The 14,647-nt window shown below is 48.7% G+C and overlaps 1 protein-coding gene across 1 annotated transcript; it reads left to right on the top strand.

Annotated features, from left to right (window-relative positions):
* Positions 1-2,183: 2,183 nt before the first annotated feature.
* On the top strand, positions 2,184-14,031 carry LOC108579848 (homeobox protein OTX1 B-like). Its single transcript, XM_017943469.1, has 4 exons — positions 2,184-2,225; positions 2,659-3,115; positions 10,060-10,214; positions 13,175-14,031. The coding sequence occupies exons 1-4, from the start codon at positions 2,184-2,186 to the stop codon at positions 13,889-13,891; spliced, it is 1,371 nt and encodes a 456-aa protein (XP_017798958.1). The 3' UTR covers positions 13,892-14,031.
* The last annotated feature ends 616 nt before the right edge of the window (positions 14,032-14,647 follow it).

The following is a 14,647-nucleotide window of genomic DNA, read 5'->3' as shown; positions in this document are numbered from 1 at the left end:
CCCCAAGTTATTACAACTACGCGTTTAACATTAAATTGTAATTAGTCGGTTCAGGTATAAATCCTTCGAAGACAGAGTTTTCGTGGGTAACAATATTCCCCCTTTACATTCGTCGGATATTATATATGCGTTAGCCCGTGACAAATTATACGTGGAAATGTTTTTCGTGGAAGAAGGAGAGTTTGTAAAGGGGGGCCAGCGAGAATCGCGTGTCAGAGATGCTGTCAGATCACGGATCCCCAGGTAGGTATACACGGTATTAGCAGTGTGCATTCTTAAAGACTGGTCACCGACACCCTGTTATGTTTACCGTGGTTAGTTAATACCCAGAAGGGCGTTAACAGACAATGTCCAGTTGAATAGGCAACCGTTTAAGGGTTTTCCCAAACCGAGGTACTTCTGGCCTGCTAACCGCGGTCCCCCGCAAATCGCAATACTGTCGTGCTGTTCGAGTTCAATAGAACAATGAACGCGGAAGAAAGGGTCTATGTAAAGTGTTATTAATTCCTTGATTAGGGCAGAGTATGCCTGTGGCACAGGTAGAAAATAAAAGTGCCTACGTGCTCCACGTTGACACTTGCTCCGACAACCTAGCGAAATATTTTATTGCGAGACAAAACGTACGTTGCCCGGGAATCATTTTTAAACATCACCCAGCTAATGCACTATTATTTCAACAATCTGTCCGCGAGGGTGGCCGTAAAAATACCTACTTAATCGTCCATCGGCATATCTTTCGGAATATTTATTGTGTGCTAAAGCATTTTTCTTCTTCTCTTTCGCCACAATCGCATTGTAAACCTTGCGTAAATATTGTAAAAAAGGATTCCAGCGTGTACGTGCTTCGCGCGAAATTTTGCGCAGCGCCATCTGGACAATTGTTACTAGATTTTCTTTTTTCCGTTACTCAGAAACCAAAGTGACTAACTTTGTCGAATCAAATTTGTTAAATGAGATTTATTCGTGAAAAATTACGCACGAAGCATGCGCTTCGATACTGAAATCGCAAGAATATGAAAGAGTAGAGTTAACCTTTTTGACTTTCGAGTGGTTCGTGCGTTAAAGCAGCACCGCAGATGTTAATTTTGAATTTCTTTTTTCCCCCCATACGCGTCAGATCGCTACGCGATGAACCGCGATTATAGAGAAAATTACCAGGCGATATCTTCGAAATTGTGAAGTTACACGTACAGAAGTACGTGTGGTACGCGCATCGAGACATGTGTGATGCTCGTGCAACTCGTTGCACAAGAGTTCACTATCTCTCACTCAATTTGAGCCTCATCCGCCGTAAGCGGATCGACCAGGCTGGCCTTTTAACGTCGGATAGTCTCGCCTCTCCTGGCTCTAGAGCATAGACGCCTATAACAAACATTATCCGCCATAATGCCCCCGTGTAAACATACCTACCAACGTGCATCATCGTTTCTCTCCTCTTCTCCTCCTGCCCTCTGTCCATGGTCCGTCGACCGGATAAAAACTTGCAAGTTTATTTAGCCGTTTAGCATCTAGCGGGAAGTTAAGTTTTTCGGATAAGCCGCCTTTTTAGCATCGTCCCTGCTTCCCTTCGCTTTCTTCCGGTTTAGCACGCGCCGCTACCCGACCCGTCCTTCCGCTCTTTTTCTACCGATTCTTCGTCGATCTGTTTCGAGCGAATTAAGATTTTGCGAGGAGGTTGGAGAACGTAGGGGTAATTTGCATGAGAGAAATGTGAATTCGTGGGTGGGTGAATAAGAGAGGTCGGTGAGTCTGTATTGGCAGGTCTTTCGAGGCGTTCGTGTAGCGTTCCCTTAGTCCTGAAAAGGGCCCCCATGGGAGGACATTCATACGAATATCCCCACCCCTGTCGGGCCCACTCTGAAATCCCCACCCCCGTTTTCGGGAAGGGACCGAGGTAGGGCCTGGAAAACTATTTAGGGAGGTCACGGTGGGGGTAGATCACAGTTTGACCGAATCCTTGTACGAGGCACGAGGTATTCGCGCTTCGCATAAACGTGTAGTTTGTTACAACGTGCGTTACTTTTCCAACGAGGACGAGCAGTTTAGTACGGGGGTGCGGATCTGTCCGCACTCGAAAATCGTACCAAAGACGAAGAGTATCTGTGATAGTTTGGATATCAGTGCTGTGATATACAAGTGAAAATTTGACAATCGTACTTTATCCTTTGGATTTACACGAGTGCATGTCGGGATATTTCGACTATTCTGGTACGATCGATAACTTGGTGAGTGGTCGCGCCGACTAAGAGAATCTATGCGCCTTTGAACGGCAGGAATCTCGTCGAAGGATTGGCGAGTTACGGAAGATGGAAAGGGGCAAAGGCGCGTGTCTATCATCCGGAAAATTGTCGTTCGCAACAATAGAGGCGGCTTCTTTCGCGTTGACGTCCATTGTACCATAGTTCTCCTCTCTCGGAAAGAATGCTAATTTTTTCATTGTGCCCGGGCACGTCGACGAAAAGCGTTACTATCCGCGTCTCACGTCCGTGCACCTTGTACAATGCATTTCCTAAAAATCGCGGTAGGAGCGTGTTATTGTTGCGAGCGAAAACCCGGCGTAGACATTTACCTCGAGAAAAGAAAAATCCCGCAGTTGGTTTGAAATTGGAGAAACTGAAAGGCGATCGATTATAAAGAAGCGCGTGATTATGGTTGCAGGTGGAGGAGTACGAAGGTTACGGTTGTGCAAGGAACGGCAACGTGTCGGTGACAGAGGGACCGACGAGCAAGGTGTCGGAGGGCAACACGAAGCTATCGTCGCAATCGGGCCAGAACAATCATCGGGAGGAGAACAGCTGGTGGGCGGCGGAGGAGGGCGGAGGTCAAGAGATAAGGGAGCGTGATAAGGGTGCAGCGGTGGCGGGTGAGCTGGCTTGCCTCGCGGGTTACATGGCGGGGTACTTGAAGGCGGCGGGCGCCACTTGCGCCCCGACCGGAAGTCCTCAGTACCATCCCCACAGTCATCCGGCGATGGGGGTTGGTACTCACCCACATCCGCATTCTCACCCGCACCCGGGTGCACCACATCCTGGACTGCCTTCACCCTTTGCTCTCGCCACACACGGTCATCCACATCCCCACCCCTTGGAACATGGACTCGCAGCTTTTCCGCAAGGTACGTCCACCCTTCGATTCTTCTTTTTTCTATACTTTTCTCTCTCTCCTTCGATTATCGATGTCGCCGATTCAATTGATTATATTGGTGGAGGACGCGAATAGTTGAAGGGTTGCGGCGGGTAACCCGAACGAGGAGTATTGACATTTTCGAGCAGGTGAAAGTATTGAGGTAGAATCGTGAGGTGGCGGTAGCTGTTCACTCGAGGACTTTCCTTCGGTATTTCTACCTATTGCTCTCTTTCTGCTTCTCGGTCCTTTTGCCGGGAGGTTTTTATCGTATCGTAATTATTCTTTACACCCGATAATAGGAGAGAACGAAAGGGGGTTTAGAGTGTTTTATTTGTTTAATCGTTTGAACGGTAAGTATCGTCGTTTGGAAATTTCCAAAGTTCGATTTCAACGAGTTAATTCCTCTCGATTTTATTCTCGCGTTTGTGCAAGACTTAGGAGAAACGTTTAATCAATTATAAATGGAAGATTGATACGGTTAAATACGCATTCGACGGATTTATTTCGTAGGAGCAAACATATCGAATCGTTTGCCTGGCTTTCAAGTTATCGAATCTCATTGTTCGACGGATGATATATGTCCCTCGCGTATTCGCGAATCACGCGGGTACGTTATCTCGCAGTAAAAGTATTTGCACTGTCCGCCATACTAGCTATTATTGATTGTCATGCAAATCGATGCATCGACTGAAGCCATACGAAGCCGAAGTAAACTCGGGGCTTCTTAACTATAGTCAGCTTGTATCATTCTGTGGCAGGCGCTCGAATGCATTTCTCCTCAACGTTGCCTTTCAACCATCGTCAGGAATTTTTCATTCGAAAATTCCGCATACATTTAGATGGATCCAAGCCAAATAAGTTCTTCGTAAATTCCGGATGCCGGGATCCTGTCTAACGCGATATCCGGCCGGCCATAATGGGAATTACAAACTCTTCGATCTTATGAAATTCAATTCGTTGCTTCGTACGTCGATGGAAAATTCAAAAATCACACGAATCGTTTTTTTTTCTCCGAAAAAAAGCGCAATTGTCCCACAGTTTTTCAAGCACAAAGTACAAAGAGTTTTAGTTTGAACGAATATTGCTGGAAAACTGTGGGTATCAACGCGCATTTTCAGAGTAGTCTTTCTTTTATCGAAGTTTCGTATGGACACCGCAATATTGTTTGAAAACCACAAAGCACCGTATAAAAGCACAGTGTAGGTATTTCAAAGACGTGGTCGTCTCGAAAAGTGATGGAAAAATATTCCGCTTTACTTACATTTAGAGTTTTTAAAATAACGAATAATACATCGGTGAAAAATTGGCACAATTATCTTTTTAAATGTTTCTATAACGTTGTTACAATTTTACAATTCATTATGTTAATGTAATTCCACGTAACAACTTGTTACTCGGAAATAAGAATGACTGATAGGGTAGGTAAGCCTAGGTTAAGTAGCTACCTGCATGGAGAAGTACAAGTACCAGTGACCTGTTGGAGAAGTGGTCACAGTGTGCAACTTCTAATCTAAGGATCCTTTTTCAAGGGAACTCTTTTTATTCGCAAAGTTTTACGACACTAATCTGGTCATTTTTCGTCTCGTTATGCGGCGATATTCCATGCTGAATAATTCTTTCAAAGATCTTAAGAATCTCGTAAAGACTGTTTTAGCTTTTCTTCACGTTCGGCAAGTGTTCGAACACTTACAAACGGAACAATCTGCAAGTACGTTATCGAAGGTATGCGAAGGATAAGTTGGGAGGTGACAGTATCGCTCTGATACAGAGTAGAAATAGCTCGCGTGAGAAGTACGATCGGTCAGTCGTCTTTTCTTCTCGTTTCGCTTTAGCACGCGCGTACAACCGAGAAATATACGCGTACGCGTACCTTTTCTCCGTGTCTTCGTCTTTCTCGCGGTGGTCTGAAAAGGGGTACAGAGACAGAGAGAGAGACAGAGTAGAGGGAGTGGAATGGGGGCAAGAGGGTAGGAGGAAGGGGCTGGAATGCCCCAGCGAAGAAGAGTAGAGAGAACCATGAGAGTAAGCCGCTTATCAGGGTGGCAGCAGGCAGTATAGGTCCAACCAACGCAGATAGGTGGGTTTCCATGGAAACACGGATCTGTCCGTTAGGTCCCTACGTACCCGCGTCCAGCCGCCTATCCGTTGTAGGCGTATCCGCTACACGAAAAGCCGTGGAACGAGCCGAGTGTCTCTCTGCCTCCATATGCGCTCGGTGCGAAAGAGGCAACCGGAAGAGACGTAGAAACAAGGTTCGCGGACAGCGAGGAAAGAGCTCCGCGCCCGAAGAGACTACGCTTTTATCGTTCGTTTATCAAGCAAACGTCATGGTCTGGCCGCCGCGCCGCGCCGCGTTCGTTGAATCTGCTGTCGCGACTGACTTTGGATTATTTCGTCGACCAAGCCGACAATAATTTTTCGACCAATTCCACGAACCGTCCGCGACGATAGATTAGCTCCCTTCGTCTTCTTTTCTCTTCCTCCCTTTTTTCATTCGCGGAATATACATAATGTACGACCGTCTGCGGCCATAGAGAATGTTAAGGATATTCGTCGCGTGCGCGGAAAGAGATAGAAATGTTTCGACGTGTCGTATGTTAGTATTTATTTTATTATACAATCGTGTACGTGGGGGTCGGAGTTTGGGCTAGGAAAAAAAGTGGTAGCTCCGGGCGGATTGGAGGGTGCGAAAAAGGAGGGGTGTCGAAACATTGTCGTTTGAACGCGGCGAGGTTTCTCCCCGGTGTTCAGGGACGCTGCAGGAGCCATCGGGTACGTGGGAATCGCGTCACATGCCTCTCCCTTTTCTCGTTCGGCCACTACTATTTGTTGTCGCAGAGAAATTGCCCGTCCACTTAACTTCCTCCGCCTCCCGGTGGGACCGTGATGCGTAAACAGACATCCACGCCTCTGATTTTCATTTTATGTTAGGTATCGGTGTGCGTAATCGGCCAGAGTCTACTTCTTACTTGTTCGCGTGCTCCTAAGATTTGTCGAGTCGCTAATCGAGTTAAACGTTAAAAGTTTCTAGCAGGGTAACAACGCGCGATCCTCGATTCCGGAGGCTGCCAGTTCGATAGAATTCCAATCACTCAATTAGGCGTCAGGTTAAGGGTGGCACGTGGCGGGAACACGTGCGGCCATCGGCTATACCAAGTGGCCACAAAATATCGAGCTAAACAAGCACGGGTGAAAGCACCGGGGAGAAATCTTTGTCGGAATAGGCAGGACTCGCGGCGATCGACGCGTGTCACGGGTAAATTGAGTAGGTGGACGGTGTCGTCCTCGAAGGAGGGATCCAAATACAGGTCCCGTCCTAATTGCAGGATAAACACTCGAGTCTGAGTGAAATATCACGTACAACGATATCGATACCATTTTCTCACAGAACTGCTTATTTCCCGTGTATAGGCTCCCGTCGATTCCTTCTCTACAAAGACCATTCTCCTTTTGATACAGTTTTAAAGTCGGTAGGTAGGTTACGCGAAGTAGGTGGATCAGTAGAGGGACTATCGAAGAGGAAGCGAAGGAAAAAGGCATCGGTTGGAAGACGGTAACACGAAGCTTATCCGATTATTCGCTTGTCCCGGATGCGTGTTGGTATTTCGTTACTTACTTATGCTCCTCTCTGCTATAGATTACCACGTAAGAACGACTAGGCCCGAAGGCCACACGCGTTTCTTTCCGTTCCTTATGTCAAAAAGTTGTCGCGGTCTTCTCAGCTGCAGATGCCTCGTTCTCAACCTTCGATAATGCCGTTTTCTCGGTTAAAGTCAGGGAGATAGGGAACCTGGTCCGGTGTTAAACGATCTTCTGGAAATTGCAATTGGAAAAGCACCGAAAGACAAACCGGCTCGGTGCGGTTATCTGCTTTATGCAGCGATTTCGCGGAGGTCAGCCTGTAAACGCAAAGTCGGCCGAATGTTTTCGTAACTGATGGCCTTTTAGAATTCCCTCTCCCATCGGCACCGGCACGTGCTATCATCCCACGGTCCCCTGAATAATCCATCCCTCCGCCTGCGTCCTGCACCGTCTAGCTGCCTATTCGCATTTTAGCTTTTAATTAATTTTCGATTTCCTTCTCCGCTCCTGTTCACTTTCTCTCGATCTTCGCCCGATCGCCCGAGTCCTCTTTGTTACTCTCGTCGACTCACGAATTTTGCTACCGTCGCGTCGCCTCACCTCGACTCGCATCTTGTATTCTATGAATACAGAAGTAACCGGGCCTGGCCGAGTGGGACACGTTTACCACTCCGCTAGCTTCGACTCTCCTTCGATTTTACGATATTCGCGCGGTACCGCGTAATTTATGGTTCAATCTCCGCAACTTAAACGTTCCGTGATGAATAGCCGGACGCAAAGTAGCCGGTTAATTCGCCGAATAATTACAGCCGGATTTTCTATAGAATTTGACCGATTCACCGGTGTAATTGATATTAATTTGCATTTTCTAATTCGATAAGCTTTCCAAGTTAGAAGTTTCTCGCGTTATCTCCGTTATTTATTATCCATATGCGTACACGCATATACCTACGCTCAGTCCCCGGTAACAAACCCCTAGATAAGTTGCGCGCCAAGGTTTAATCGCGTTCCCTAGACGCGCCATATTTCATCGCCGAGCATAGTTTTAGATCGTATCGCGGATAAGTAAGCGCCGCTCGTATAATTCATACGGTCGATCCGCGGAAACTCTACACCGCGTCGAACCAGCCTGGACGATAATTAAATTCACACGACGCGATTAATTAGTCCCTTTCGTTATTTCAATGTCTCGTTAAACGCGACCTGCAACGATCCTGCTAATTTGTTTGGAGGATAACAGGATCGATGGAAAAGTATCCGTACGATTGTAGGAGAGGACAGCAACTCTGTGGTATCGGGATCAGAGAAATTACTGTGAAATTTTGTTAGCAGTCCATTGACTTCCACGGATTCCGTTCCACTTGGAAGCTCGAAACACGAAACCCTGCGCGCGGAGGGAAGGAAGAATCCAATAAACAGAAAACGAATTTGCTATTAGGGTCGCGTCTGATCTCGTTGCGGGCCAATGAGCCAAAGCAACCCTTGTATCAACCCCCGTGTCTCGTATCCTCGTCCTGCTGACGATAATAAATCGAATCATACTTCAGGACGCAGCGGGTGTTTGCCGTCCCATTAGGGTTGCTTAGCTTTCTACCGAATCAAACCGAATTTATTTCGCTTCTAATTTCCACCTCTCTGATTCCGATATCTCGTCACCCTTTACCGAAAACAATCGATAAATCTGCTCTCGCGTAGAATTCAAGCAAACGAAGGGCTTTTCCTCGCGGCCCACTCGACACGCGGCGAGGAAGCAAGCGGAAGACCATAATCGGAATTCCATTGTCTCGTTGGTGGATAAGGGCCTGGCTTTCACAGGGGCCGATGTATAGCCGGCAAAGGCCGTCGTTAACGGTAGCGCCAACGCCCACTCGACAATCAAGCATCCTCTCGCTGGATCCGTTCCTCTCTCCCTTCGACTTTCAGCCTCCTCGGTTGCTCCGCGGAGGCAAACGGAACAGAAGATACGGATCATAGATTCAACGATCGCGGGCGTGTCGCGGCCATCGGTTGCGACGGTAGCCAACCGGCGTGGAATTTTACATTGTGCCCGGGTGCAATCATCCTCGACGATCTAACCGGCTACCCAACGCTGATAACCCACTCGACCAGTTCGTTAGCCGACGATCACGTGTATGCATCATCGTCGGCGTCATCGTCATCATCCTTTGCCTCGGCGCGTCCTTACGTATCGTTCGTAGCTTAAGGGAACCGTTCCAGACTCGTCGCAAGAGATACGACCGATACCAGAGAATCGACCACTCCTCGGTTTCACTTTTCTCTTATCGATTCTCCTTCTTCGACAGGGACGTTCGCGTTGCTTTCGTAATTATTATTACTCTTTAACCCTGCTGCACGTATACGATGCAACACAATGTCTTCTCCATGGTTGCTTTCTCTTCTCGTCGTAAACCACTCCTCTCGCTGTAGAAGCTGCTTCTTCTTCTTCTCGCCTTTTTCCGCCGCTTTCTCTTTTCCCGAATCTACCTCTACGAAGAACGAACACGGTAAGAGAGAAAATTTCCAAGGGAGTAATTGATCGAAGATCAACGAGATCGCGAGTTACGAGGAAACGAGAAGAATCTCGAATTTTATTTGTCGCGTTACAAACCCGTAAGAAGCAGCGGACGCGAGGTCGCGCTTTAAAATACTGGTCGGTTAGTTGGAGCACCAGTAGCGATCCTCTACACTGCTATCTACTACCATTCCTTTCTGGACTTTACGATCCAGCTTCCAACTGGGAGAGACACTGGGCGAAGCGCAGTTTTCCAGGTCCTCCTTTTTATTGGTCGAAACGTTGTACGTTGGCGTGTTGGATACCATCGTTTCCAGAGGCAGCTGGGAACGAACCGCGACTTTGGTCCTCTGGATGGTCGTGTATTCCGGGGTGTACCCCTCCCCTGCGTGGCCCCCGTTCCTCCGTTCTGGCTTGTCCCCCGTCCTCCTCCCTCCACCACCCCTGTGACCCCCTCATAAGCGGATTACGTGGGTCCCGAAACGAGCCAAGCGAGGCTCGATGGCACGAGGAAGGTAGAGGAAGGAGGGTGGGTCGTAGCGGGGGAACTGTTCAAAATTACGCTATCGCGACCTCGCAACGTTTACACCCCTCTGCGCCACCCCCTTTTCTCTCCTCCGGCCTGTGGTACCGATGCCTTACCCTTCTCTCTCTCTCTCTCTCTCTCTCTCTCTCTCTCTCTCTATACCTATATATAGTTGAACAGCCTCGTCGACTCGTCTTCCGAATCTACATACCTCTTTTCCATCGATGCTGCTCGATCACGTCAAATATTCCTACCTACCTACCGTCGTCCTCTCGCAGTTGCTTAATTCCTCTTCCGTTCTCTTCTGTTCCAGGAATGAATCAGCGCAAACAACGTCGCGAGAGAACCACCTTCACGAGAGCTCAACTGGACGTACTGGAGGGACTGTTCACGAAAACGAGGTACCCGGATATCTTTATGCGGGAAGAAGTTGCTCTGAAGATTAATCTGCCCGAATCACGAGTTCAGGTAAATTCGTTCTCCACGTATCTCTCCCTTTTCTCTTCTTCTCCGAAAGTGAAATGGTCGATAGCTATTAACACGTGTGTAACCGAACGGAATGAATTTCGGCGAGTGTGTCACAACGAGAAGAATCTCGGGCGCGCGGACGACGGTAACGAGTAGGAGAGAAGGAGGGAAGAAGAGTGCTTCGTGCTTCGGCAAGCATGGACGAGATTTAAGGTATTTACACAACGCGGTGTCGCGCCCTACGTCCCTCCGGTTTCGCCATTGTCCCGGACCGTGGCTGTATACATTGATAGATGTGCCGACGAGCTCGTTGACGCTTTTATTGCGGTCCTCGTAACATCTTTATTTCGTGGCGGGGTGTCTCGACGTCCCAAAGTCACGATCGTGACGGGAATTTCGAGATCGCGAATCACCCTCGCGAGACCCTTATTTTCCCCTCCACGATACCGCCATTAGCGTTACTAATATAATTTCATCGCGAATGTGCCCTGCCTCGGTTCGTCTGATACGCCCAATCCCAATTATCGACGATCTTTGAGCTTGCATGTGAACGGTACCTATAGGTCATCAAACTCGACGGCTACGATACATAAGGTAGCACCGCGCCGTCCTCAGATGTGGGACAAAGCGAGGAAATTCCGTCCAACGGAGTTTCCACGCGAAGTTAAGCCCTCCGGTGAATGGAGGCGCAACTGCAAAAGGGTGTAGCACACTGTACGTCACACGGGAACACACGTGTGCACGATGTACATTGTAGAGGAGTACCCACGTGAACGAATAATATCCGAGAGGGGGGGGGGGGGAGGGGGGGGGGGGGGGGGAAGGGAGAGAGGTGGGTAGAAGAGATAGAGAGCGTGGATCTAAATGTTTCCGAGGGAGAAGCAGAGGAGAGAGAGAGAGAGAGCAGAGGGCAGAGGTGTGTATAGGTAGAGGAACACAGATGCACGATGTATGGAGCTCAACATATAGTTGATTTGTTCCTGGATTATAGCCCTTCGTTCTATCTCGCTCGCGAGTTTCTATACGCGCGCGGTTCTCTGCGAGAGAACGACCCAGCTGCGCGCGATGTTTGCTACGTTTGAATGCGCCAGGTCGTTCGTCCATCATTTACGATCGAGAAACGCGTCAAAACGTTATTTCCGTCGGTGAAACAAAAAAAGAAAAAAAAGAGGAAGAGGGAGAGAAAAAAGAAGAGAAAATAGAAAAAGGCAGGAGAAGGTAGGGGATTCGCGACAGAAAAAACGAGCAACTTTTCTTCTGGTGAACAGGTTTACCTTATAAATTTATTCCTATTAAATTCTTCGTCGCGCTAATCTCGCGTTGTCGCAAGAAACATTCATATCCGGATCTCGATGCGACGCGTACGATGAGTTAGAAGTTATAGTAGGCGCCCGTCGCTTCGAACGAACGGGGCTCCACGCTTCTGGCACGGACAGACACCAGTACGAGACGGATCTCGTATTAATGGTACAAATAAGAAAATATATATATTTGTCATATCCGAACGTCAACGCAGCTGCTTCAGCTCGTGGCCAATGGGTTGGTTTTCCGCGCTGGATGCTAACCAGATGGTGATGCAATTTACACCTAGCCATCGGTACACAGAGTAAAACTGGCTGTGGTCGGGCCCGAGGGCTTCCGGATGGCACCATGGTCCGTTCCGTTGGTTTTTGGGGTAGCTGTGAGCTTCGGTTGTGTGTTGTTCCTGACGGGGGGTGTCGTTGTGCAAACATCGAGCGGTAATGGCCGTTTTCTCTCTCGTTCTTCCACCCTCCCGCACACGTAGGTACTTCTCTCTCTTTATCTCTCTCGCTTCGGGATCATTTCTCTTGCGGCTGATACGCAATATCCGCGTTTCGCCTCGGATCTTCGCACCCCATTTGCCGGGGACGTTGTTTGCGAAACGAGGATGAAAGAGCGAGACGGGTCTCCCTTATCGTCCGAACATCTTTTCACCTTGTCATCGCGTGTCAGTTCCAAACACTTTTTCGCCCTTGGTTAATTTCAACTTTTCAACCCTATACGAGATCTCTGCGACGGTCGTTTCTTCGTCCCTACAGTTCGGTCTCTCAACTCGAGCAACTAACACGGAATTCATAGCGACTCGAAATCCCGTGTCCGCTTCGGCGATTCGCGCTCTTCGCAACAACTGTTACAATGCCGTCGATAATAACAACAATGACGGCGGGTCTCGCTTTTAAAGGCACAGGCATAGATTCATAGGATCGCACCCCTGGCCACATTGTGTGCCAGGATTACAGGGGGTGCGTGAGGGGGAGTGAAAGGGGCTCTGTGCGCGCGAGTTTGCGGCCTATCGGGGGATACTTTTTGTCCTTCTTCTCTCCCCCTGGCTTCAAAGAAGGGAGAAAAAGAGAAGTCTCTCCTCGCTTCTATAAGCATGTATATATATATATATAGGATATACACACTTTTTCGATTTCGTTTCCTCGTGTTTGTTATCACAATCACGTTCACGACGTTCCTCGCGAATTATTCGATCTTCGCTATGGCAGACTGGGAAGCAACTCTATACTTTGTGTACGTACTTACACACATGTATATATATAAATAGGTTGGATGGATTTTCACTGGCACATGCCTGCTACTAAATACCGGCAACGTGATTCCCAAGGGATACACCGTTACACGTACGCCAGAAACTCGGTGCATACGTGTACGAGAGCCCCCGAACTACCACCCTTGTTCGGGCTCGTTGTTATTGTTGCGATTTAATGAAATGTTACGGCCGTCCGCCCGCGATTACTTTCCCATTGCACCGATTAATTCCCCATCGATGCGGCTCTATCCCTCCTCACGCACGGGACACCTTTTCTTCTCGACGATCCCTCGGGCAGTGGTTTCTGCGAATCCTTCGGAGATTCCCCACGGAACGTATCTAATAATCCACGCCGTTTCGAATATTCCTATCTAACGAAACGTTCCTTGTCATGTTTGCGCAGGTATGGTTCAAAAATCGTCGGGCGAAATGTAGACAACAATTGCAACAACAGCAGCAGCAACAACAGCAACAACAACAGCAAACGTCTCCCTCGAAAGGATCTCCCAGGTCGAATCAAGCGCAGAGTAACAGTAACAACGGGAACAAAATGTCGACGAGCTCATCGGCGACGCCCAGCAGGCGTTCCTCGCCGGTTTCTCCGCCGCGCGGCAAAGAGGCACCAGGACCGAATTCTCCTCTGTTATCAACCACGTCGACGTATCCGCGTCTAGGCGTGACGCCGACCGGCGGAAGCGGCGCGAACAGCGCTCTAACTACGCCGTCTCCGCCGTTGACCCCAGGTTCCAGCCAGTTACCACCGTCGTCTTATCCGCCTCCCATGAACCAGATTCATCATGGCGAGTATGGTTTCACTTGGAGTTCAGCGTCGCCCGGCTCGGTGAACCCGAGCCAATGTTACGCCGGGCAGACTTACAACGCCTACCAGAATCCGTACACCAGCGGCGATTATTATCAGACCCAGATCTCGCATATGCACCACAGCCCTCAAGGGAACTACCATCATCCCCAGTATCATCACAACATGACGCTCACTTCCTCCATGTCCCACTTGACCAGCCATCATCTGAATCCAACTGGTAGCAACGATATGGCGGCCTCACCTTCGGACTCAGACGGCTACATACTACCTGACCAGAAGTATCAGACGATGGTATAGCGGTCCAGCAGATCCTCCGGGATCTTTCATCGCGGCCAAGACGCCGCGGCCGGATCCTCCGCTGCTTACAACTGGCGCCTGAACTCCACGCCGAATTGCCCCGAGATCAACGGTAACATCGATTCCGATGATAATTCATAGACGTACACCCACGAATTTTAGCCGAGTTCACATTCAGCTGGTAGCAAACGAGGCGAGAGGGTTGAAACCCTCGTTCTTCTTTTTCGTCGCTCGCTAGACAGAGAGAGAGAGAGATTCGGACACGGGTTCGAGTTATCGCGAATAGAGAAGGATCGGAGAGAAAGAGAGATAGGTGAGCGTTGAAATAATTCACCCACCTTCGTGTACGAATTTTATCGCGTGTCCTGGTAAACGACATTGTCAAAGTGTTCGCGATTTGAACTGTTCGACGTGAACTATGTAAATATCGATGGCCACTGGTTTACAGTCTAGACATCGTGCTTTACACATAACGCTCGTTCAAAGTTTCAACCCGGGGACAGTTTCACGATTAATAACGCAACGTTATGGAAACACGAGGAGGTAGGTTAATAATGACGAAGTTTAAGAGAATTACCTATGTATATTGTAGTTCGCGGGTGCCTCGCCGTCATTAACGATACCATTCCTGGTGATTTCCGTCGCGATCGCGTCCAGACGAAATACAAAAAGGTGATCGAGTGGAAAGCGCGTAAATACGAGAAGATTTAGAACTGGTAGAATTAAACGCATCTCAATTCTCGAGTCGTTCACCGA

Source organism: Habropoda laboriosa, unplaced genomic scaffold (genome assembly GCF_001263275.1).
Source record: "Habropoda laboriosa isolate 0110345459 unplaced genomic scaffold, ASM126327v1 scaffold2, whole genome shotgun sequence".
Lineage (NCBI taxonomy): Eukaryota > Metazoa > Arthropoda > Insecta > Hymenoptera > Apidae > Habropoda > Habropoda laboriosa.
Note: the sequence above shows the minus strand (reverse complement) of the source record. Positions and strands in the feature narration are given on the sequence as shown.